This window comes from Panthera leo, chromosome D4, assembly GCF_018350215.1.
Source record: "Panthera leo isolate Ple1 chromosome D4, P.leo_Ple1_pat1.1, whole genome shotgun sequence".
Taxonomy (NCBI): Eukaryota; Metazoa; Chordata; class Mammalia; order Carnivora; family Felidae; genus Panthera; species Panthera leo.
In genome coordinates this window covers 47,556,337-47,580,943 of record NC_056691.1, presented here as the reverse complement: position 1 = coordinate 47,580,943, position 24,607 = coordinate 47,556,337, and the positions used below count along the sequence as shown (strand labels likewise).

The following is a 24,607-nucleotide window of genomic DNA, read 5'->3' as shown; positions in this document are numbered from 1 at the left end:
ACAATACAATCAAAGAAAAACTACTATTTAACTTTAAGCTTACCATAGGCATTAAATATTCTCTGACAAATCTTATAATGCATGTTGGTGCTGTCATAGAAATATCTAATAACTCATCTTGAGAAATCAATTTGGATTAAAAATGAATACCACGTACACATTTCTTAATTAACCTCTTGATACTTTCAACAATATTTTCACCTTTATGGTATTTTAAATGAAAGCTATGTATAGACTTCTACTAAAATAATTTTTACTACAACTTTTTGTTTTATTTTGTCTTGTATTTCATTATAAAATTAACACATAACTATTAAAATCTGTAAAACAGAGCAAAACAAAATGAATAAAATACATCCATTATCCCAACATCTAAAGACAGTTCTTATCACCCTTTGGTAATTTTCCTTACTGTTTTTATTCCATAGAATTTTTTTGTTTCTAATTTGACTGCATAAAACAGTGTATCCTGAATTGTGCATTTAACATTATATAATATTTCTTACAGTCATATAAACTATTCATGAATTTCAATTTGAATGACATTGTGAGAATTACATGAGATAAGGCATAGATAAAATCTAGTAGAGCTCATGATACATAGTAACTATATGTCAGAGTATGTCAGCTACCATCTCAACACTATATTTATTATTGTATAATATCCAACCATAAGTCTTTACCGTAATATACACGACCAACTAATTATTAAAAGATATTTAAATTCCTTATATTTTTAGCCTTGTAAATAATTCTGGATTTGACATATTTTATACAAATAGCTGTTCCCACATTTTATATTATTTTCTTAGGACAGATTTCCAGAATGGAATTACTGAATAAAATAGGACACCCATTGTCAATGGCTTTTAATCTACATCACCAAATGTTTTGCAGAGGGTTTTCCCAACTTCTACTCCCTCTAGCAATGTGTAAGTTTGGCCCTCTCACGGCACCCTTGCTGATATTCAATATTCTCTTTATTTTTTTTTTCATGATACACACTCATCAAAGTTAATCATGGCCCTTACTATATCTGTCTCTAATACCATATCATATTTTTATAATTTTTGATGAATGACATAATTTAAGAGTAACAGAAAAGGCATAATAATAATACAAAGAATTCTCCAATACCCTTTACCAGATTCCCTAAATGTTAGCATTTAATCACTTTTGGTTCATTCTTTTTTCTTTCTCTCTCTGTCTATATGGATAGAATTATTTTCTGAAATGTGTAAGTTGTATAAATGACACTTACTTACCTTTAAATAATTATTTTTATGTGAGCACAGTACAATTATCAATATCAGTAAATTAACACTGACACAATAATAATGTCTAATCAACAGATTAGACTTTTACCTAAGCATTTGTGCTATCTTAAGATCGGTTTCTTTTTTGTGGTTTTTTCCTAGACTATAGGTCATCTTAACCTGTTTTTTGCATGGCTAGAAAATTTGTACACTAGACACTGTGGATAACACATTGTGGACACTGAATTTTGTTATCTTCATTTGAGAATATATTTGATTTTATTCTAGCGTAAAAGTTAACTTGGTGGGACTCAAATTCCAAACTGTCTTCCTTATGGTAAGCACCAGCCGAAATCTTTGCTCCCCTATTTAGCTTTTCTGACTTGAAATCCACCAGATGCCTAGAGTTTTCCTCATGAATGCCCAGTTCAGGGATTAACCAAAGATTTGAGGAGAGATTATATATAGATTTAGACATATATATAGATTTAGACTCTACACCGTGGAGTACTTTTTTTATGAGATTAACCCCTTTCAATTTTGAGCTACTTGGAGGACCCCAAACTCCACACTTTGACACCACAAGCCAATACTTCTGTATCTCTTTACTCAAGCTGCAGAACACTGATGGACGAGGAAGGGTCCTCCTGGAAAACTCTATGTAAATGTGGATCTCATTCAGTGCAGTTCTCTTCTTTCAAGGATCAAGTTTCTTTTAATACGTTTTCCTGCTTTTAGTTAAACCTTGTGCCGTTTTATTTTTTTTTAACTTAATTCACAGTTTACAATTGTTACCTGCAGGATTATTACAATACCAGATCCTTGGCTATTACCAGAACCAGAATTTAATAATTTTTGTAGTTTATATCAGAATACAACAGATTTAAAGCAATATTTCCCAAAGTGTGTTCTGTGGAACACAAGTAGTTCCCTGATGAACAATCAGGAGGTTGTCATGTGGTCAAATACCTAGGAACCCTGCCTAGTATTTCACCAACTATGCCTCTTAGATATTTATAACTGCTTAAGCATATTAAAGGATAGTCCAAGTCCTCAAGAGCATAAAACTATTAAACTTTAACACGGGTTTCATTGGCTTAATAAATATTTATTAAGTGACATTTTAATGTGTGTTTTTTTTCAGACATATTTCATTATGGAATTCTCTTTTTTTTTTTTTCAAAATTATCCCAAAACATATCCCAAAACTATGTAACACACTTTAAAAATGCTGCCTTAATTGCATGGTCTTCACCTAGAATTTTATTTTTCTCTCCTGGAACTTCATTTCAAAACTTTTCTATTCCAGAAAACTGGTGTGTTACTCCATAAACACATCTCATTTGTTTTTGTTTTTTTTTTTTCTACCTGCATGATTTTATTTAGGGCAATTATTTTATCAGGGTATTTCCTCCCTAACTAGTAAATTTATATTTCTCAATTATTTTACCATGAAGGTCGATGCAGTTTTACTGCTTTTATTCAAACCAGAATGTCACTACAGACCTAGAACAGTCCATAAAATTTCTCTCAAAGATGTAGCATATATTGGCATGCAGAATAAAAATGACAACAGATTTACGACCTTTGTTGTTTGGTTATCTATTCCTGTGAGCCAAACTACCCCCAAAACTTAGTGTGTAAACAGTAACCATTTTATTTATATCTCACAATTTAGTGGGTCAAAAATTCAGGCAGGATTGGGTTGTCAACTTTTTCTTTTCTACATGGCATCAGCAGAGTTACTCGGGGACATTCAGCGAGCTTCTAGTCTGGTTTAGTAAGTTTTAGATGGCCTCACTCACTTCCCTAGTACCTTGACCAGGATGGCTGAAAGGCTAGGCTCAACAGGAACCTTCTGTATCTCCTGTAACCCCAGGGCCTCTCCAGGTGATGTCTTCCACTGAGAAGTAGGATGTTTTCCACAGCGGTTCAGGGTTCTGAGAGGGGAGAGTGGAAACTATAATTCCTCTTAAAAAAAAAAAAAGCAAGGCCCAGAAATAGTCAAAGGGTCCCTTCTCTCATATCTTATACCCTTTGTTAATGTAGTCATTGACCATCCCAGATTCAAAGCAAAGAGAACTAGACCCCACACTTGAGGGATTTCTATGAATTGTTCATCTTTATTTAATCCACCATGCTATTCTCATGGTAAAAAGCAGTAGACATTTTGCAGAAAGTGATATGAAAGAAAGAGAATTCTGTTCTATTCAAGAATTATATAGAGACAATAAGCTAGTACAAATTGCTAGCGTTAAAATATATAATTGAGGAAATTATCAGAGACACTGCAAACATCAAAAATATAGAAGTATATCAGGAACAACTTCATACCAAAACATTTGAATATTTAGACAAAAATGGAAAATTTCTAGAAACATGTAACTTATAAAACTGATTTAGGCAGAAATAGAATCATCTAGATAGTCAACTACTATTGAAGAAATTTAATCCAAATAAAAAATCTTGCCACATTTGAAACTCCAAGCCCAAATGATACCACTAATGAAGAATTGCAAACATTCAAGGAGTAAATGTTCCAGTCATATACAAGTTTTCCAAAGAATATATGCATAGAAGTTATATTCCCTAAATCATTTTATGAGCTAGCATAATCTCATATATGATATGTTTATTAGGACTATCAGCCTATAATTGCCTTTTCTTGTGCTGTCCTTCTCAGCATGTCAGCAACTCTAGTTTGTCATTATGTAAATGTGTAAAAAATGTAAAATATAGCTCACATTACACATTCAGTATTAACTTGCATTATCAAAAATTAATTAAACATTAACATGTGTTAATGGATGATGATCAGTCCCTCTCAAGAAAAGAGACATAAATAATTGGATTCCACAGTCTTCTTTTTCTTTTAGATTTTCTGGATATAGCAAGGGGAAAAAAAGCTTTTAATGTTCGTTTTCTGTTTTCCTCTCTTTCTCCCTATCACTACTAAAGACAAATTGTCATTCATTGCCCCTTTTAGATTCTCTTCCTTCCTTCTTTCTGATGAGACCCCCTTCTTCTCTGGACCTGTTCTTTTGTAATGCAAAAATACAAGAATGAGAGTGGGAGAGGGAAGAAGGTGAGTCCTTAGCTACAAAGGCTACATTTATTTCTTTAACAAAGAAGTAAGATCCCTCAGAGAAATTACAAGACGTGTAAGGTGTATTTCTTTTTTTTTTAAAGAACAAAATTGGATTTGGGACTCTGAGTACTTCTGTCTCTGCTGCCTGACCTCTTCCCGCCAGGACTCCTGGACCCGAAGGAACTCTGGCTGCGGCTGCCGCGGATCCGGCTGCGGTCCCTTTTTCTTCCTCTACTGCGTGAACTGTGCCTCTCGCGACTCTTTGACGTGTGTTTGTGAGACTTCTTCCCCCGGTGACTGCTTTTCCTTTTCCTCTCAGCTTCCCCGCTTCTCTCGTAGGAATGCGATGGACTAGGGCTTCTCCGCCTCCCGGGCCTCCAGTAGTATTCGTCCTGGTGGCCCGTCCTCTCTCTCCTGTCCGAGCCATTGCCAAAGGAGGAGCCAGTCCGATCTGGAGACAGGAAGATGTCTCTATTAGCTTCCCAAAACTCGTTGTTGGGATTTCGGAACACATGAAGAAAGTTGCAGTGTTTTCCTCTTGGACATTGTTGTATTTCAAATAAGCCACAAATTGCCATTTTCCATCGGGTCACGGGGCAGAATTCGCACCGAAGCTGCCGTCCTGCGTACCATCGTCCGTTAAACAGAGAAAGGGCCGCTTGGCATTCTTCTTCCGATTGATACTGAACGTACACGTTGCCCCTCAGGTGAGGTTCGAAGTTGCAGCTGACCTTGAACTGGATCACTTTCCCCACGCTCCTGAACTCGGGCAGCACGTCATCATAGAAGTCCAGGAATTGCTGGTAGGTTTCCTCTTCACTGTACTCGAGGCTCGCATCGGGGTCATAGTCATCCCGTCTGCACTGCTCCATTCCAAATGTCGTAAACATGCTTTTAATCAGAAGCGTGGGACTCGACGACGGGAAATTGTGTTTACGCAAACACCTGTCTCCAAATCTGCACGCTCCTGTTTTACCGTAGAATGGACAGTTAGCTCGATCTTTTTCCATTATCCTTAAGGCCGTGGGTGGTTCTGGGTTCTGCCATGTGGCACCATTTCCCAACTCGCTTTCAGCCTGCTCCAGCGTCTTCTGCGCAGCTTCCTCCCTTTCTCTCTTCTCCTGGAGCTTCTGCTGCTCCTCCTCTCCTCTCTCCTTTCTCTGCTGCTCTTCCCACTCTTCCTTCAACTTTCTCTCCTGTTCTTCCTGCCGTTTTCTAGCTGCCTCTTCCTTTTCCTTCTTGATTCGGAATTCTTCTTGTGCCTTCTGCTCCCGAAGCAGCCACGCCTCGTGTAATTTTTGCCTCTCGGTCTCCGACAGCATCTCTTCTTCTGGGTGTTGTTCTTCAATAAAAGCAGCGTCCTCCTCCTTCTGGGAGAGTCCCGAGTCTCTCCGTCGAGCGAGTTCCTGCCGCCGTTTCTTTCGTTTCTCCTTCTTCAGGGCGGCCCTGTACTTTTTGTGGCTTGGTTTCTCCGGAAACGGTAACTTCTCGGGCGCCGCCATCTTGCCAGGGTCAGTAACGTGTATTTTAGACAGCGTGGTTTGGGAACACAACTTTGAGCCCCTTTTTTGTTCTACAGGTGCAAGTAAAGATTGAAATTACCTTTGAGTGGCCATCGTAGTAGTGACTAACGTGACCGTGTTAGTCTTGGCATGCGTATGACACCCTTCAGAGAATGAGCGATAGAGAGCACTATCAAAGGCATGTTCCATTTTCCGAAAAAAATATGAAAAGAAACAAATTACTCATTTAACCCAGATATCAGCTGGAGATTTCCCGTGCTTTTTACCTGAGCAAGCTTGTCTTGATCTGTTACAAAATATAAAACTCTTACAAAAATTCCAGCAAATTAGTGACGGGCTCAGGTCCTCAGACTCTTCGGCCACCGTGTTTCTTGCCACCGTGTATATTATCTCTATAATGCATAGTTTAATCTGGACGTGAAACTCTACACCCTCACCAGTGTTAAACACACACGCTACTAATAGCGTGGAGGATTAATGACTTTAGTAGATTTTACTGACTTGGAAGAGGAGGAAAGGAAAAGGCTTGTATCTCAGCAATTCAAACAATTTCCTGTGAAATATTAAATCTGAACTAGTTTCAAATGTCATTCTGCCATCTTACTATTGTAAGTCCCAGGTTTTTCCGGATCGTCTTGAACCCCTGTCCTCCATTCTCTTTCCCTCTCATGTGGAGGACCTTTCCGTCTTCTGACAATGAAAATAATAACAGCTACCATCTATTGAGTATTTCACATATTTCAGACACTGTGCTATGTGTTTTACAGGTATCATTCCATTTATTCCTCAGAAAAATCCTAGGGACTATTAATATTATCAGCCTTTTTACAGACGAGAAACCAAAAGGTCTAGTAATTTTTCCAAGTTCACAAAGCTAATAAGTAGTAGGGCTGGGATTTGAACCAATACAATCTGATTCTAGAACCTCTCCTTTAAACCGCTATAGTATATTACCTCCAACTATAATATATGACCTTGGCAACTGCCACACTCTTGCAACAAAATACAGTTTATTGCATATGAGCTTTTTACCCAAAAAGTTCCTCACCATGAGAGGAATTCTGAGGCTAATTGCTAAAATGGAAAAATAATTTCTCTCTTTACACTTACACTTTTCACGCTTGACCCAAAAATTTGGCAGAGAGCAAGGATATTTTTGTTGCCAAACCAATCTGTAGGATCAAAGCATAATGATCTGCTTGGAAAATTAGGAAAAGACAAGAGGAAAAAGCAGAGGTACAGAGAGGATCCAAAATGATACCTGTACCCTAAAATGAGTTGGGTCCTAGGGGAACTGCTCTGGTTGCAAAGACAGAGCCATGGAGAGCTCCTGGGTGGCTCAATTAAGCATCTGACTCTTGGTTTTGGCTCAGGTCATGATCTCACAATCAGTTGGTTGTGAAATTGACACTGCATCAGGCTTTGTACTGGGAGTGGAGTCGGTTTGGGATTCTCTCTCTCACTCTCCCTCTGCCCCTCCCTCACTTGCTCCTGCTTGCACACTTTCTCTCCCTCTCTCAATCAATCAATAAATAAATAAGATAAAGCCATGTAAATAATGTTGTATCCTACATGTATAGCTTCGGTATTAGTCTGTTAAATGGAGTCAGAATCAGAAAATATAGGAAACAAACATTAATTAGGAATTAGATGAGCTGAATGGTAGAAAAGTATGAATTCATTGTTCAGTATAAAGCCTTATCCTAGAGACCAGCTGTGGGGAAGCAACCAGTAATATAAGATTGAAGACAGAAGTTAGTGCTATTGACTACACAAACACATAGTGGGGGCATTACTAAGGAGATCTGAGAACATTAGCCCCTGAACATGAGAGTCACATGGCATGTGGAGGTACTTGTACCTGTCTGGGTTCTTAAAGAAACAGAACCAAGACCATGATAGATTAGATAGATAGATAGATACATAGATATTGATACAGATTATTTACTGATTTTTATATTGTACACACATATACATACATACAAAGAAATTTTAAGGGATTGCCTTACACATTTCTGGGAGCTGGCTAGTCTGAGATTGGAAATCTGTAGGGCAGACCAGCAGGCTGGAAGCTCAGGCAGGATTTCTATATCATAACCTTGAGACAGAATTCCTTCTTGCCTGGGAAATGTCAGGTTCTGGTCTTAAGCCAGCTGACTGGAGGAAGTCCACTCACATTATCAAGGGCAATCTCCCTTACTTAATGTCAACAACTATAGATGTTAAGTACATCTACAAAATACCTTCACTGCAACATTAGACTAATATTTAACCAAACAGCCAGGCACCATAGCCTAGCCAAATCAGCACATAAAATTTAGCCACCACAGTATTCTTTTGACATGTTTGGTTTCTACATCTGGTTACGAGGGGAAAAATTCATGGATCAACAAGGGGATTTGCCTCGGTTCAAGAAAGACCCAGGACTGAGAGGAGAGAGCAAGACTGGTGTAAGAATATTAGACTTTTCTTTGGAAAGCTAGTGAAAGGGGAAAGGCAACACAGACTAACTCAGATGATCATGACTTTTAAATATTAGGCTAAATAAGAATTACCTGTTTGTTTGGAAATGTGTTTAAAATTCAGATCCCTATGTTTTTGATTGTGTAAATTTGTGCTAGAATCTAACAATCGTCCCAAGTGATACTGATGCAAATTGCAGAAAGATAACACTTGAGGAAGAATTGGAGTTAATAACGATGTTCATCCACAGCTAAAAGAGAAAGTGAATTCCTAAACATAATACAATCTCAGTGAGAATAAGCTTCACCCACTGAAATGATAGAGTGACCAGCTAGACCTGAATCCTATCATCCCACAGAATGAAGATAGCTCCACAAAACAAAAGCAAATGATAGCCTAGATATGCCAAGCAAATTTAATTTCAAAATAGCCATTTTTGAATGTACAAATGGAATCAGAACAAGTCACAATTGAAAGCCAGTTCAGAATATGGCCTGTACCCTACTTCCCATCCCTACGCCTTTCATTTGTTTGTGGTAATAAAATTAGAGCATATCACAGAGAAAAAGAACAAAGTAACTGCAATGCTAAGTGAACAGTTTGTTCTCTACCCAGTTTTCCAAACTGCTGTTTATGAAAAAAACAACTGTATTCTTTTTGCCAAATGAGATGCTCACTAGTTTGAATGACTTACATAGGGTATATTAGAATTCAAGCATACCAAAGACAAAGCTTCTGACAGACGATGAGCTTGAAATAAAATTTTAATTGAATTACTGTTGGTAATAGAGAACGAAAAGTGGAGTCAAACTTTCATCTTGTAAGACAAAGCACTATTATTATCATGTGTTTGAAACTGTTCTTGTAGCCATGCAAGGAGAATAAAAACCTCTCCCCCTTTGAACTTGATCTAATTCATAACTGCCATCCAAGGACCTCTAACCAGTTTCATATCATTTAGAATTATGGATTTCTAGAATCTTTGATTTACAAGTGGACCTGATATTAGATCCAAATATCCAAATCCCCTACACTACATATTGGCCAACAAGCTTCCAGCATCTCTTTTCTAACAGTGGGAAAGTATTACCTCAGAAGTAATACCCCTGTATACTTAGCAATCTCAGTTTGAAAGTTTCTCCCTCCTGGGTGGCTCAGTTGGTTGAGCCTCCAACTTCCGCTCAGGTCATGATTTCACGGTTCTTGGGGTGGAGCCCCACACTGGGCTGTGTGCTGACAGCTTGGAGCCTGAAGCCTGCTTTAGATTCTGTCTCCTGATCGCTCTTTGCCCCTCCCCCGCGCGTGCTGTTTCTCTCTCTCTCTCTCTCTCTCTCTCTCTCTCTCTCTCTCTCTCTCTCTCGGAAATAAACAAACATTAAAAAACAATTTTTTTAAGTTTCTCTTCTAAAAAAAAAAAGTTTCTCTCTTTGATGTGTTCTCTTTTCCTCTCCCTACTTTCCCTAAACACGCTTTTCTACTCTCTGTCCTACTCCTTACCTCCCTACAAACAGAAATAGTCACACACACACACACACACACACACACACCCCGTGTACCCCACACACTCTAATCCCCTGGGACCTTTAAAAACATTGGCCATAAGAAAGCACACAAGCAGGACTAGAAAATATACCTGATTTCCCCCAAAGTAATCCCTTACTTGGTTTAGAGCACTAATACTTTATTTAACACATGGGAAATAAGGGACCTTCAATTTACTAATAACCTCAATCTTTAATCAGAAGTAAGATTAGAGCTATGACTATACGAGGCAAATGTTTTCAGGCATTATGAATTGTTCCATCAAAAATTCTTTACTCTTTATACTCAAGGCTTCTAAGAAGGTAGGAAGGATGAAATATAATTTGATATTAAACTGACGAGGAGGTAGATAAATAATTAGGAATGTGATTTCCGAATAGCCACATTACACAGCTCCTCATTGCAGAGGCAAACATTTCGCAACAGAACTTTTAATGATACTTTTCTTAAAAATGAATGCTCAGATTCTATACATTGTTAGTTCCACGAAAAAATGTGGCTTGGCAGTTAATCAAGGGTGCTTAGTGCCTTCTGTGCATCCAGTTAACACCCTAACACATCACAATAGATGGGTAAATTTTAGATAAAATTTAATTAATTATTTAAAAAATTTTGTACCCTGTATTTAAAAGTTATCAACTTGTAAAAATGAGTTCCTAAAATATGCTAATTTCACATATAATATCAAAATTTATTAAATTGTTTACGGCTCTGTTTATAGACATAAAAAGAACATTAATATTTAATTTTTTACAACCTGACACCCCATGAGGTTGGTAAAATAGCATTATTTACTGACATTTCTTTAAAAATTTACTGAAAACTAACATAACTACATCATAGTGCTCACAAGTCTATTTGTACAGACACAATAGCAGAATAAAGTGAGTTTACATTGTATAAAGGAAATCTTGACCTAGCTAATGAGAAGAAAAATGAGTTGGAATTTTGTCTCTACTACTTACCAGCTATGTGACAATGTAAAACTTATTTAACTTCTCTGAATGTCAATCTCTTCATTTGTAAAACAGGCATAAATTATTATAATTGATATTAAGCTACCTTACAGCATTGTTGTAAAGATTACAAACATTTTACATGAACTAATAAACACAATACTTGGTACGCAGTAAGGGTCAGTAAATCATAGCTATTGTCTTGTTGATGTTGTTTTACTGTTTTAAGTGACCAAAAGTCAAAAGAAAACAAGATTCAAAACAAAAGCAGACAGCTTAAATAGTTTCTACTGTGTTTATGCCAGTCTTTTGATTTTAGAACTTAAAACTATTGAAATAGCATATTAATATACAAATTTTTATATTTAGTGTGAGTTTCTAGAAAAATCTTCATGATAAATATTACAATTATTTAAAAAATTTTTTTTAACATTTATTCATTTTTGAGAGACAGAGAGACAGAGCACAAGTGGGGGAGGGGCAGAGAGAGAGCCAGAGACACAGAAACCAAAGCAGGCTGCAGACTCTGAGCTGTCAGCACAGAGCCCAACATGGGGCTCCAACTCATGAACTGTGAGATCATGGCCTGAGCTGAAGTCTGACGCTCAACTGACTGAGCCACCCAGGCGCCCTGAATTATTTTTAAATAAATATGAAAAAAAGAGGTGGGAATTACTACAATATGATTTAGACAAGAAAATTGGGCCTCAGAGAAGTCATTGCTTGATCAGGATCACACAGCAAATGCATTAGAAAATCAGAATTTGAGGCAAGTTCTAAAACATGTTTTAATGTTTGGAGTGATAAATAAGGAAAATCCGAGCAAAAAAAATCAATCTATAAATTAGGAGTGGTTCAACCTGAGACATGGACCAAGATTATATCAGCAAAGGTATTCTAAATTATTTAATCATTATCATATATCCCAAGCAAAAAAGATCATTTCTTTCCATTGACATTATGTTCATAAAACAATGAAATCAGATGTAGGAAATGTTAGTTAAGATATCTCTTTGAATGTCTTAAGTACTAATTAATTAAAGCTATCTCAATTATATGTTAAATAATTTTAATCAGTATATATTATCTATTCTTTAAAAAAATTTTTTTATTGTTTATTTTTGAGAGAAAGAGAGTGCAAGTGGGGGAGGGGCAGGGAGAGAGGGAGACACAGAATCTGAAGTAGGCTCCAAGCTGTCAACGCAGAGCCTGACACAGGGCTTAACTCAGGAACCACAAGATTATGACCTGAGCCGAAGTCAGATGCTTAACCGACTGAGCCACCCAAGTGTCCCTATATATTATCTATTATTAAATATATTTATATAATATACACAATATCATATATTTTCTATAATATATATATAATCATTATGGTATATATAATATATTGATTACTATCAATAATTTATTTTAAACATTTGTCAGAAATCCTGTAGAAGAAACATTTACACTTGGAAAAAGTCACTTAAGTCAGTATTCATTAAAGTATGCTCCACAGCCCATTTTGTTCGTGAGTTGAATTATTAGTTTATGATACCTAATATATACAGTTCCATTGCTAGCAATTTATCAAAAGGAATTATTTTCTCCCCTTAAATTCCAATCAGTAATTGGGTTTATGAGTGAGAATACTGCCAGAGGTGCCTGGGTGGCTCTGTTGATTGAGTGTCTGACTCTGGCTCAGGTCATGGTCTCGCAGTTCATGAGTTCAAGCCCCACGTTGGGCTCTGTGCTGTCAGTGCAGACCCCACTTCAGGATCCTCCGTTCCCCTCTCCCTGTCCCTCCTCTGCTTGTGCTCTCTCTCTCAAAAATAAACATTTAAAAAGCAAAAAAAAAAAAAAAACCCCAAAAACTGCCAAACAGATGAGTTAGATGATCTGGCAAAAAAGAGTTTAATAAATGCTTGTTGGTTATTTGATCTGTCCATCAGAACTAAAGAAAACTACTATCAGCTTTGGTATATTTCAACTTCAGTATTTTTCCATGCATTTTAATTAGACAAGGCATCCAATGATAACAAGCAACAGTGATTATTATGTGAGAAAATGTCCATACTTTGTCAAGATGCATGCCAAAGTATGCTGAAACATACAAAGGTGAAATGACAATTTCTGGAATTTACTTTAAAATAATTCAGTACGTGGGGGCACCTGGGTGGCTCAGCCGGTTAAGGGTCCGACTTTGGCCCAGGTCATGATCTCACAGTGTGTGAGTTTGAGCCCTGCATCAGGCTCTGTGCTGATAACTCAGAGCCTAGAGCCTGCTTCAGAGTCTGTGTTTCCCCCTCTCTCTGTCTCTGTCTCCCTCTCTCTCTCTCTCTCTCTCTCTCTCCCCAACTCGCACTGTCTCTCTCTCTCTAAAAAATAAACATTAAAAATCTAAAAATAATTCAGCACATGTATACATAAGGAGATGTTCACATATGTTCACCAAAAGGCATGTAAAAGAATGCTAATGGCAGCAATATTTTTAAAGCCAAAGACTGGAAACAATCCAAATGTTCAACAGTAAAATGGGTATATAATGGCCTATCCATACAACTGAGTACCGTACAACAAGAGCAAACTCCAGCAGGCTGCTACAGCATGGACGAATCTCATAAACATAATATTGAGGACATGAAGACAGACACAAAAGAGTCCATACTACATGATTTTATTTATACAAAATTCCAAAAATAGGCAAAACTAATTAATGATGATAGAGGTCATAATATCAGTTTCCCTTGAAGTTGGGAGTAATGACTAGAAGGGAGCATAAGAAGACTTTTGGGGATCTGCTGTTGTTCTGCTTCTTGATACAGATGCTCATAGGGTTATGTTCTTATGGTTCGTGCACTTTTCTGTAGTTTGTTATTCTTCAAGAAAAGTTTATATAAAATACTCTTACAAAGTAAAAATTATGAAGCAATCATGGTAGTCTTGATAACTGTTGAATTTGGATGATTGGTACACAGAGATTCATTTTACTTTTCTTTCTACTTTTGTGTCTATTTGAAAATTTTCATATTTAAATGTAATCTAAAAAACACTGTATCATTAGGTGGGGACCTGAGAATTTAAAATTTGTGAACCCTTTAGCAATACAGATTCAAGAACTTAAGATATTGGTTTATAAATATACAGTACATTGAATCTTGTGAAAACTAATCAAGATTCTGCCCAAAATGCCCTTCCCCTACACACATAATAGCTTATTATTGAATTAAATTGTCACCTACCCCAGAGAAATTACCTAGCTAATACAAGAATAATCACATTGGACACCAACGTTTATTTTATTAAAGAGCCTGAAGAAATTAAACCAATTGCCAACACTAAGAAAGATGGACATCTTCCCTGGCACCCAAAGAAAATAGTTATGCTTAAGTGATTCTTATTAATGTGTATTATATATATTCTAAAGACTAGTTCTAAAAGATTTGGAGGAAAGATCTGAAAGGGAGGTAAAAAGAAAGGGTGAGTAACTTGAGAGCAGTAAACCTGCAATTTTCAGTAAAGCAACTTCAAATTTAGATGCAGTCAGAGTTGGACAAAATATTATTAGGCTATTGATTTAAGGAGGTAAAGAAAAATTTAGCCTACAAGGAATAGTACAATATTTCATTATGTCAACATGAAATCTCAAGAGTTTGCTGAATAGAATCTACTGGGTATGCATGGCCAACACTTTGTCTTTCAAATTAGGCCATTTTTATACCCACTATATGAAGAATGCTCTTTCTGAGTGTGTTAGTAGTTAAGCTTTGCAAGCCTAAAAAGGTATTCTCATGGTATATGAAGAAATAATTGATTTCTCCCTCTTCTTTGTTTTACTTCTATGACTATGCTTTTTACATTATATATAATCAGAAAACTTGATGCCTGAGGTGAGGCTGGAAATTAACAATATAAGTATTGATTGATTTGCTTTTCGTTTTGTAACCATTTGCTAGATTATTCCTACTTTTTTTTGACCTAACTTGAAAAAAATGTTTTATAGCAACCAGTTATAACAGAAGTCAGTTTCTTTTTAAGCAAACTAGCACTGCTTGTTGCTTTTTTATGTTAAAGCTCAAAAGAATTCACACCTAGTCACAGAGTATATGAATTGTAGTTAATAAACCATTACTCTCTGTGAACATTAGGATTCTGGATTCCTACTATTATATATTCCTTAAATTAAAATTTTAAAAAGTCTCCCTCCATTCAGTACAAGTAAAATAGGCTTAACAGTAAGTAATTGCTGATCATTTTTGCCAGATATTTTTATTAGAATTGCATGGTAACCATTGAAATGGGTTTGTATTTTCTTCAGGAACATTAATTTTCGGATTAAATAAAATACATGGTCTTATTTTAAAGCAGGCTCATTTTATACAATAGACCAATTTTTTTAAATGAGCTACCCTACACTTAATGTCATTAGTAAACAATGCCTTTAGTCACACAGGAATACCAGGCTCATACATTTAAAACACTTCAGCATCTTGTTATGCCAGCTGAACCCCTACACAGTGATATAACCTAACAATAGCTACTTATATAACCAAATGAATATAGAAGACCAGATTTTCTAGCACAGATGCTGCCTCTTATTCACCCTCTCTAGGACAATGTCAAAATAGTGATCATTATCTGTATATGTTGAATCTCTATTTGCTATTTTTCTGAGATGCATGAGAAATTGATTGTTATCCCATTCTTTCATAGAATTCCATGGAACATCTACCAACAGAGATTTTCTAGGAGATTTTCTAGGAGATCTAGAGCTCACTATTATATGTCATAGCAGCTATCATAGGGTACATCTGCTATTCATGGGGGGGTAACATTCTATAATGTTAACATCATTCTATCATTAATATCATTAATAGCCAACAATTATTAAGCACTTACAAAGCAATGTGCTAAATCCTTCACGTGCTTAATCTCATTAAATACTCACAATAGCCCTCTGCTTAGATGCTATTTCCCTGTTTTTATTTCCCCATATTATCAGTAAAGAAACCAAGGCTCCAAAGAGATAAACAATGTGCTATTATACAGCTAGAAAATGACAAATTCAGGATTCAAACTAAGTCTATGTGACTCTAAACAGAAAATCACGTCAGACCAATTTACAGCTTTTTAAAATAGTGACTTCTAATATTTTTCTTCCTTCATGCCCATCTTTCTCTAACGCTAAAGCCCCAGCATTTGCTGATAAACTGAGATATTGGCACTAACTACAACACAATTCAAGCATTTATACAAGATATTTGTGATAAATGACCTATTTTCTTTATTTTAAACAACCATCAGATTGTGATGTTTCTTTAAGAGGTGAAATAATAAGTAATTACTATTGAGTATACGCTCAAAAAATTGTAAAATTCAAGTTTTTAGTTGTTATTAACCACAGGATGACAGTTCATATTTTTTCAGTAATGATATAGAAATATCATAGGTTGGGGTGCCTGAGTGGCTCAGTCAGATGAGTGTCCAGCTCCTGATTTCAGCGCAGGTCATGATCTCATGATCTCATGGTTTGTGAGATTGAGCCCCGTGTTGGGGCCTGCTTGGGATTCTCTTCCGTTCCCTCTCTCTCTGCCCCTCCCCAACTCCTGCTGTCTCTCTCATTCTCTCTCTCTCTCTCTCTCTCTCTCTCTCTCTCAAAACAAATAAGCATTAAAAAAAAACTATCATAGGTTTATAAATAAGGAGGGAATTGTATAATATTTGAATCACAGATATTCTACGGGGTAGAAATCTACAGGAATCATCTAGTCTCCTTCTGCCACATCACCCCCAGCTCCAACACATTGTCCATAACATACATACACACATACCCATCAAATGCTTCAGTACCCTTCAACAGCATTACTATAACTGGAGTGTCCACCTCTGCTTAACTGCCCATCAAAGATGAGAAACTCTATTTTATGAGGAAACTGATTGCAATTTTCAGGTGGTTCCAATTGCTGAAGTTCTTCCAAAAATAGTGCTTGCCCCCCAATCTCACTAAGTTAGGTAACTGAATTCAAATTTATCAGTCAGAATAGCAGTTGAAACATTTATAAATGTTGCCTGTCATCTCATTCTATTTGTCCTTGTGAATTATATCTCTAACTCCTTGAATGTGGTTTGAATGTAATTTCGGGAGGGAATACAGACAAGTACATTTTTTCAATGGGTTTATTTAAGTGGAAGCTCTTCAAAGTTGTTCAGCTCTATCGCTGTCTCAAGAAAGGTTTCTTGTGATTTATCCACTCTCAGAAGTTTTAACCAGAACATGTATGTTAAGTATTTCACAACTTAGTTTCCTATAAAATACTCAAATTTACATAAAATATATTTGCATATAACCATAGAGTTACACACACAATTATAACACTTTACTACAGAGATTTTTGTTCTAAGAGAATGAGTCATGAGAAGGAAAAATAATTCTTCATAACTTTTAAATTAAATTATACATATATAGTTAACATGAATTAGATTAGCTTATATAGATTCATATTATGGCTCAATAAGAACTTAGAAAAGTCACTTTACCTGTGTTATAATCTCAAAACAAATCAACCACCGGCAGTGACATCTGAAAAACTAACCTTCCTTCCTGGAAAGCTATTGTTTTCTCATTTAATAATGTAGTATTATAATAATGAGTGCTTTGTTATTTACTTCTGAGTTTGGTGCAGATGTGAGGATAGTGAGTAACTTTGTTTTTATTTGTTTCTGAAACACCATTTACAGTAAAGTATTAAGTTATAAGTGAATGTTAAAGCTTTTGCTTTGAGTCCATTTGATATTCAAAAGAGGGCTGATTTTCATCATTGTTCATTTGAGATACTGGAGCATCTTCACCCCAGGTTACACTTTGAAATAGTTTAATTATTTCAAAACATGGAACCAACAAAATAAGACTGGCAGTGTCCTATCCATTTACAACAGAAAATGGAAGATGAAAATTTCCACCAAATACTTGTCAGACAGCAGAAATCTCATTTTTAAAGCAAAAGTAATACTTAGTTGAATCAGGAGGTCAATAAATATGTTTGTTGTGGATTATGTAACCTTTATATTTAAATTTAGATTAACACTTCAAATTATTCCTGCTGTTATAAGATAGCAATGCCAAAATTCATCACAAAATTTGAGCAAATTCTTGAAGGAAATGCCAAATGGAACCCAAAGTATTTTATTTTATTTTTTTAAGTTTATTTTTGAGAAAGAGAGACAGAACGTGAGTGGGGGAGGGGCAGAGAGGGAGGCAGACAGAATCTGAAGCAGGCTCTGAAAAAGCCAGCAAAGAGCCGGATGCAGGACTCAAACTCACCAACCCATGAGATCATGACCTGAGCTGAAGTCAGACGCTTAACTGACTGAGCCACCCAGGAAACCAAAGTATTCTAAATTCCTTATTTTTAGCTTAAGTTTCCATGAAAAGATAATGTGAAATATCCCCCTAAGGGAATGATTCAATTTACGTGAATCATATAAACACCTAAATATATTTATGTACATAAAATACATTTATTTTTTAAATTAATTCTGTTACATCAGAAATATTTTTTTTAAATATGAGAATTTTGAAGAATTAAGAAGAACTAACCCATGTCTCTTAAATATAAAGTTATAGCAAGAAACACCACTCTAAATCTAAAATATTTCTGTGAACAGTATATTTTCAACAAATTAAAAAATTAAAATTCACAGTTCATTTGTATAGTACTTTAGCTTGTGATTACTGTATTTTCTTCTTTGTCATAATATTCTGCATTAGATGGTCAGGGAAGGAGGAGGCTAGGGCGGGCTCCTGGAGGGAAAAAAAATGGAACAAGGACATTGTGATTAAGAGCAGAAAGGCTAAGGAAAAAGAGAGGCCTTGAAAAGTCAAGAATAAAAGGAAAGTAAGAGGCAATAATTATGTTTAGTCATGGAAAAGGAGCTGGAAAACTCTCTATGGGGAAGGAAAAAAGGAGTAAACAGCATATTACAATTGTCCCTGTTTGGTGTGCAAGCAGAGGGGATTACGAATTCTGGAAGTAGTAGTATATTCCCACAATGAAATATCATAATACAATAATAAAAATGGACTAACTACATTTATAAGTAACAACATGTATGCATTTTATAATGTTAAAAGAATGCAGGCGAAAGAATACTTACTGTATGATTTTAATCATATGATGGAAAAAACACAAATACAACTAAATTATAGTGCTAGAAGTCAGAGCAGGGGCAATAGTGATTGAGAAAAAGGTTAAAATCTGTACTTCTGAGTGTGGGCAATGTTCCATGTTTTGACCTGGACAATGCTCTCAGGGGTTTTACTTTGTCTGAAGTCATTGAGCTATCCATTTGTATTTTGTGCACTTCTCTGTGTAGGTGTTTCATTCAAAATGAAACAAAACAAAGAAGTATTGAGAAAAAAAAAAAAGCAATGAGATGGTGACGAGACACAACGCCAAACACTAAACTTTAGTAACACAATGTTTAAGACTCAAATGCTGATACTATTCCATCTACTTGGGCCTACTACCCAGAAAAAAAAATAATGAAAATAAACTAAACCAGTGAACTGAAACTTTTTTAAAGTTCAGGGTTTTTTTTTTTTAATCTTTTTATTGAGTTAAACAAGACAGATTTGGGGGGTGCCTGCCTGGCTCAGTCAGTAGAGCAAGTGACTCTTGATTTGGGGATTGTAAATTCAAGCCCATGTTGGGTATAGGGATTACTTAAAATCTTTTAAAATAAATAGAGAAGACAGATTTAAATAAACTTTAAATATCAACTACACAGCCTTAGGCTTAGTGGGGAAACCAAAAAAGCATTCCCATTAACTCAGAATGTAAAAATATTCTCTACAACATTCATTCATTCATTCAACATTTTAGAGCCAACTGATGCTTGCTTGACAAGATCCTAGGCAGCAGGGACATGTCTTTTTTCAGAAAAGCTAAATAGCCTGCCTTCATAGAGGTTACAGTATTCAGGAAAGCCAATAAATAAGCGAGCAAACAAATATTATATAGGGATAACTACCATGGGCAAAAAAACAAAGCAAGGTAAGAGAGACAGGGAGGTAAATTGTAATGATGGGTGAGGCATGGCTATTTTACACAGAGTGATCAGGGACATCTTCTCTCTTAAACTGACATTTTAGACAGAGAAAAGAAGTGAAAGCAAATCATGATGACCTCAGAGGGGAATCATGGTGTGGAGGCATTACTCAATCCAAATGCATACCAAAAAGTAAGAAGTATAAAAATTAAAATGGAGGAAGTGAATTATCATTATTACTAGGGTAGTAAAATCATGTACCTAAAAAACCCAAGGGAATGAGCTAAAAAGCTCTTCTAAATATCACTAAGATGACCCAGTAAAATCCTAACATTTAATCAATAACCTTCATATATTCAAACAACTTATAACAACAACAATTAAAAATTAAAAATTTTAATTAAAAATAAATTAAAAATAGCAACATTAAAAATAGCAACAAAAAGATAAAACACCAGGAATAAAATTAACAAGTAATGTATTAGCTTTATATGAGAAAAATGTTAAAATGCTACTAATGGATACAAAAGAGGAGGTAAATATATTAGAAAGGTATATACCATGTTCTTAGTAAAACTTAAGTTCATAAATACTTTAATGATATTTAATTTTTAAGCTTTAATTTTATCCCAGTAAAAAAGATAATATTTTTGGAATTTGACAAGGTACTTCTAAAGTTCATATGAAAAATAATCAAGATAGAACAGCTAGAAAATTCTGAAAAATAAAGGTACTAAAGAGTCCTAGTCATTTCAAGTATTAAGGTATACTAGCTGAAGAGCCTTAGACATTAAGACAGGTATTGAGAAACTATATTAATTAAAAGATTATAGAATGAATGTGTATGTGGGGGTATGTATCATGAAACATTAATAGACCCAAGTACATGTGGAAATATAATGAATGATAAAGGAGGCATTACAAATTAGGAAAAAGATTGGGCTATACAGGAAATAGTGTGGAAATAAATACTTAGAAAACATAACATTGGATCTATACTGCATACCTCATATTGATGTAAATTCATTGGGGCACCTGGATGGCTCAGTTGGTTAAGTATGACTTCGGCTCAGGTCATGATCTCATGGTTCGTGAGTTTGAGCCTTGCAATGGGCTCACTGCTGTCAGTACAGAGCCCTCTTCGGATCCTCTGTCCCCCTCTCTGCCCCTTCCCCACTGGTTCTATCTCAAAATAAATAAATACGCTTAAAAAAAAAAAAAGCTCTTAGGGTGAAAAAAGCCTTTTTTCAAGAATTAGTTTAGGGGCGCCTGGGTGGCGCAGTCGGTTAAGCGTCCGACTTCAGCCAGGTCACGATCTCGCGGTCCGTGAGTTCGAGCCCCACGTCAGGCTCTGGGCTGATGGCTCGGAGCCTGGAGCCTGTTTCCGACTCTGTGTCTCCCTCTCTCTCTGCCCCTCCCCCATTCATGCTCTGTCTCTCTCTGTCCCAAAAATAAATAAAAAACGTTGGAAAAAAAAAAAAATTAAAAAAAGAATTAGTTTAAAAAAAGGATACATTAAAAATGTGAATTAGCTATATAAACTCAATATTTCTGCATAATGAAAGATATCATAAACCAAGTCTAAGAAATGCAATTCAGGAAAAATATTTGCCACTTATATTACAATCATTTGATTTCTTTAATATATTAATTTAATGATAGGAATCTTTAATTCCTATCATTTAATTAAAAAAAAAAAGTTTCCCCAAATGGTAAAAAGACAGAGACATTTCACAGAAAAGGAAAAAGAGGAGTTCCTAGGTGGCTCAGTCGGTTAAGCATCTAACTTTGGCTCAGGTCATGATCTCACAGGTTCGTGATTTCGAGCGCTGCACCTGGCTCTGTGCTGACAGCTCGGAGCCTGGAGCCTGCTTCAGATTTGGTGTCTCCCTCTCTCTCTGCCCCTCCCCCACTTGCACTCTGTCTCGCTTTCAAAAATAAATAAACATAAAAAAAAGAAAAGGAAAATCAAACAGACCTTAAATTATAAAATTATTTTACTTGTCCTTGTAGTAAAAGATATGCAAATTAAAATGACAGTAATACACTCCTATGTGCCAGAAAATAAGTATTTTCATAAATTGCTCGTAGGAGTATAAATTGATATGTTATCAAAATTTTTAATGTATAAATCATTTTATGCAGCAGTTCTACTTCTAGACATTTTTGCTACAGATGTGCTTGAATAAATGAAAGATGACACATATAAAAAAAAAAAGGCACAGAATTATTAGTAGTAGCAAAATGTTGGAAAAAAACTTAAGTGTTCATTGATAATGAACCAGCCAAATAAATATTACAGGAAGTGAATATTAAAGTTTCCCCTAAGACATATATAAAGTTCCAAAGACAGAGTGTTACATGTAGAATTTACAAAGCACATTAAAAAAAATCACTGTATCAGACTATTAAAAAACACAATCAACATGGCAAAAAAGCTACTTACAGAATGAGAGAAAATATTTGCAATGATCAGAAAAGGGGTCAGCATCCAGAATATATGAAGAACTCCTAAAACTCAACAACAAAAAATCAAATAACCCAATTAAAAAATTGGCAAAAGACTTGAATAGTCATTTCCCTAAAGATGATGTACAAATGGCCAACAGCCATATGAAAAGATGCTCAACATCAATAATCATCAGAGAAATGCAAATCACAACCACAATGAGATATCTCACACTCATTAGGAAAAACAGAAAATAACAAGTGTGGTGGAGATTTAGAGAAGTGAGAACTCTTATACTCTGTTGTTTGGATTCTAAAATGGTGCAACCAGCATGGAAAATTTTGGGAATTCCTCAAAAAATTAAAAATAGAACTACCATATGATCTAGCATTTTCACTTGTGGGTATATATCCAAAAGACTTGAAAGCAGGGTCTCAGAGAGATATCTGCACCCCCATGTTTACAGCAGCACTGCACACAGTAGCCAAGTGGTAGAAGCAACCCAAAGGTGCAACAGTGAATGAATGGATAAACAAAATGTGCTTTCTACATACAATGGAATACTATGCATCCTTAAAAAGGAAGGAATTTCTGTCCCATGCTACAACACGAACGCACCCTAAGGATAAGTGAAATAAACCAATCCCAAAATAATAAATACTGTATGATTCCACTTATATGTGACATCTACAGTAGTCAAGGTTATCAAGGATCAGGGTCAGGAGGCAAAGGAGAGGTGTTGTTGAGTGGGTATAGAATTTCAGTTCTGCCAGGTGAAAAAGTTCTGGAGATGTGTTTCACAACAACGTAAATATACACTGCTAAACTGTACACTTAAAAAAAGTAGAGATGATAAATTATATGTTTTTTTATCACAATAAAAATTTTTAAATAACCACTGACATTTAATTTTTGAGTGTTTGATATTACTATAAGTACTTTAGATGAATTGATTCATTTAAACCTTACAGGAACTCCATGAGGAACATAATGCTATTATCTCCATTTTACAGATGAGGAAATTGAAGCTCAGAGAGTTTAAGTAATTTCCCTTGTAATTGGAGACTGCAAGATGTGAACCGGCTTGTTTCGAGACTCTGTTTCTCAAAGTGCTAACCACACTACTACGTCTTCATTACTGACGTGGAGACGGTTTCAAGACCAGTCGATGTCTCAGCTGGATCAAGCTATAAAAATAACGCAAAATATGGAGAGAGGAAGGATTTTGTGGAGTGATTTTCTTGGAGAGAAGTATTGCACTGATGGAAAAGGGAAAGAAGAAGGGATTTTTTCCCTTTTTTAGCGCAAAGATGAACAGGGTCAAATACAAAATTTAAGGGAGCTATCTTTTAGATAGGATGAATGATGCTGCAGTGAACATTTTTTGGTGGTCATATGTTTTCATTTCTCTTGGGTATATCAGTCGAAACAGAAAGTAGATTACTGATTGCCTAAGGCTGGAGAGAAATGGGGGATGACTGCTAATGGGCTTTTTTCTGGGGGGTGATAATTAAAATGTTCTAAAATAGTCATAGTTGAAAACTGAGAATATACTAAAACTATTTAATTGTATACTTTAAATATACAAATTCTGTAATTTGTGAATTATATCTCAAGAAAGCTATTTTTAAATTTTTAAAAAAATGTTCATTTATTTTTGAGAGAGAGAGACACACACACACACACACACACACACACACACACACACACACACAGAGTGCCAGCGGGGTAGGGGCAGAGAGAGAGGGAGACACAGAATCCAAAGCAGGCTACAGGCTCTGAGCTGTCAGCATAGAGCCTGATGGGGGGCGCGAACCCACAAGCAGTGAGATCATGACCTGAGCCTAAGTTGGACACTTAACTGACTGAGCCACCCAGGAGACCCTCAATAAAGCTGTTTTTAAAAAAAGTTAAGGGGATGCCAGAAACATAGTAATCAAGATAAATAATCATTTAACATAGGATTTTGTTAATATAAATTAATGTAAAACAAATCCACATTAAACAAAAAATCAAACTTTTAGATTAAGATAGGCTGTTGTTGTTTGTCTTAAGACTTTGCATTACTATATAACAGAACAGTCATTTCCAAACAGCCCTGGTTCCAGGGCAGTATAGCCATTGTGGCCTTTCCACTGGGCATATTTCCCTGGGTTGACAAAAGATATGCAGGCATACTGAAAACAGTGAGGCTTTATATGTATAGTAGTCATTTGGGTGGGTGCAGGGGTGGGGGAGGGGAGAGCTTTTAACTTTCTTCCACTTGGTTCAAAATATGAGAGGATATTTTGATGAGTGTA

At 35.7% G+C, this 24,607-nt stretch overlaps 2 protein-coding genes across 11 annotated transcripts in view; one reads left to right on the top strand and one right to left on the bottom strand.

Annotated features, from left to right (window-relative positions):
* Positions 1–3,567: 3,567 nt before the first annotated feature.
* On the bottom strand, positions 3,568–7,185 carry ZRSR2 (zinc finger CCCH-type, RNA binding motif and serine/arginine rich 2). Of its 5 annotated transcripts, none has more exons than XM_042912806.1 (3): positions 7,129–7,185; positions 6,978–7,039; positions 3,568–6,036 (listed from the first exon to the last, which is right to left on the bottom strand). In XM_042912806.1, the coding sequence occupies exon 3, from the start codon at positions 5,844–5,846 to the stop codon at positions 4,440–4,442; it is 1,407 nt and encodes a 468-aa protein (XP_042768740.1). In that variant the 5' UTR covers positions 5,847–6,036; positions 6,978–7,039; positions 7,129–7,185; the 3' UTR covers positions 3,568–4,439. The 5 variants fall into 5 exon arrangements, with proteins under 5 accessions (XP_042768740.1, XP_042768745.1, XP_042768742.1 ...); XM_042912811.1 differs by having other exon boundaries at positions 3,568–5,846; positions 5,947–6,036; positions 6,978–7,183; XM_042912808.1 differs by lacking the exon at positions 6,978–7,039 and adding an exon at positions 6,134–6,259 and having other exon boundaries at positions 3,568–6,010; positions 7,135–7,183.
* ELAVL2 (ELAV like RNA binding protein 2) overlaps positions 5,100–24,607 on the top strand; it is a 201,176-nt gene continuing 181,668 nt past the window's right edge. For all 6 annotated transcript variants that reach the window (XM_042912819.1, XM_042912817.1, XM_042912816.1 and 3 more), the window contains exon 1: positions 5,100–5,147. The gene's annotated coding sequence lies outside the window, so the exon portion shown is untranslated. The remainder of the gene's footprint in view (positions 5,148–24,607) is intronic.

Excerpts from the sequence above, each read along its gene's own strand:
- ZRSR2 (XM_042912806.1), bottom strand. The coding sequence starts at position 5,846 with ATGGCGGCGCCCGAGAAGTTACCGTTTCCGGAGAAACCAAGCCACAAA.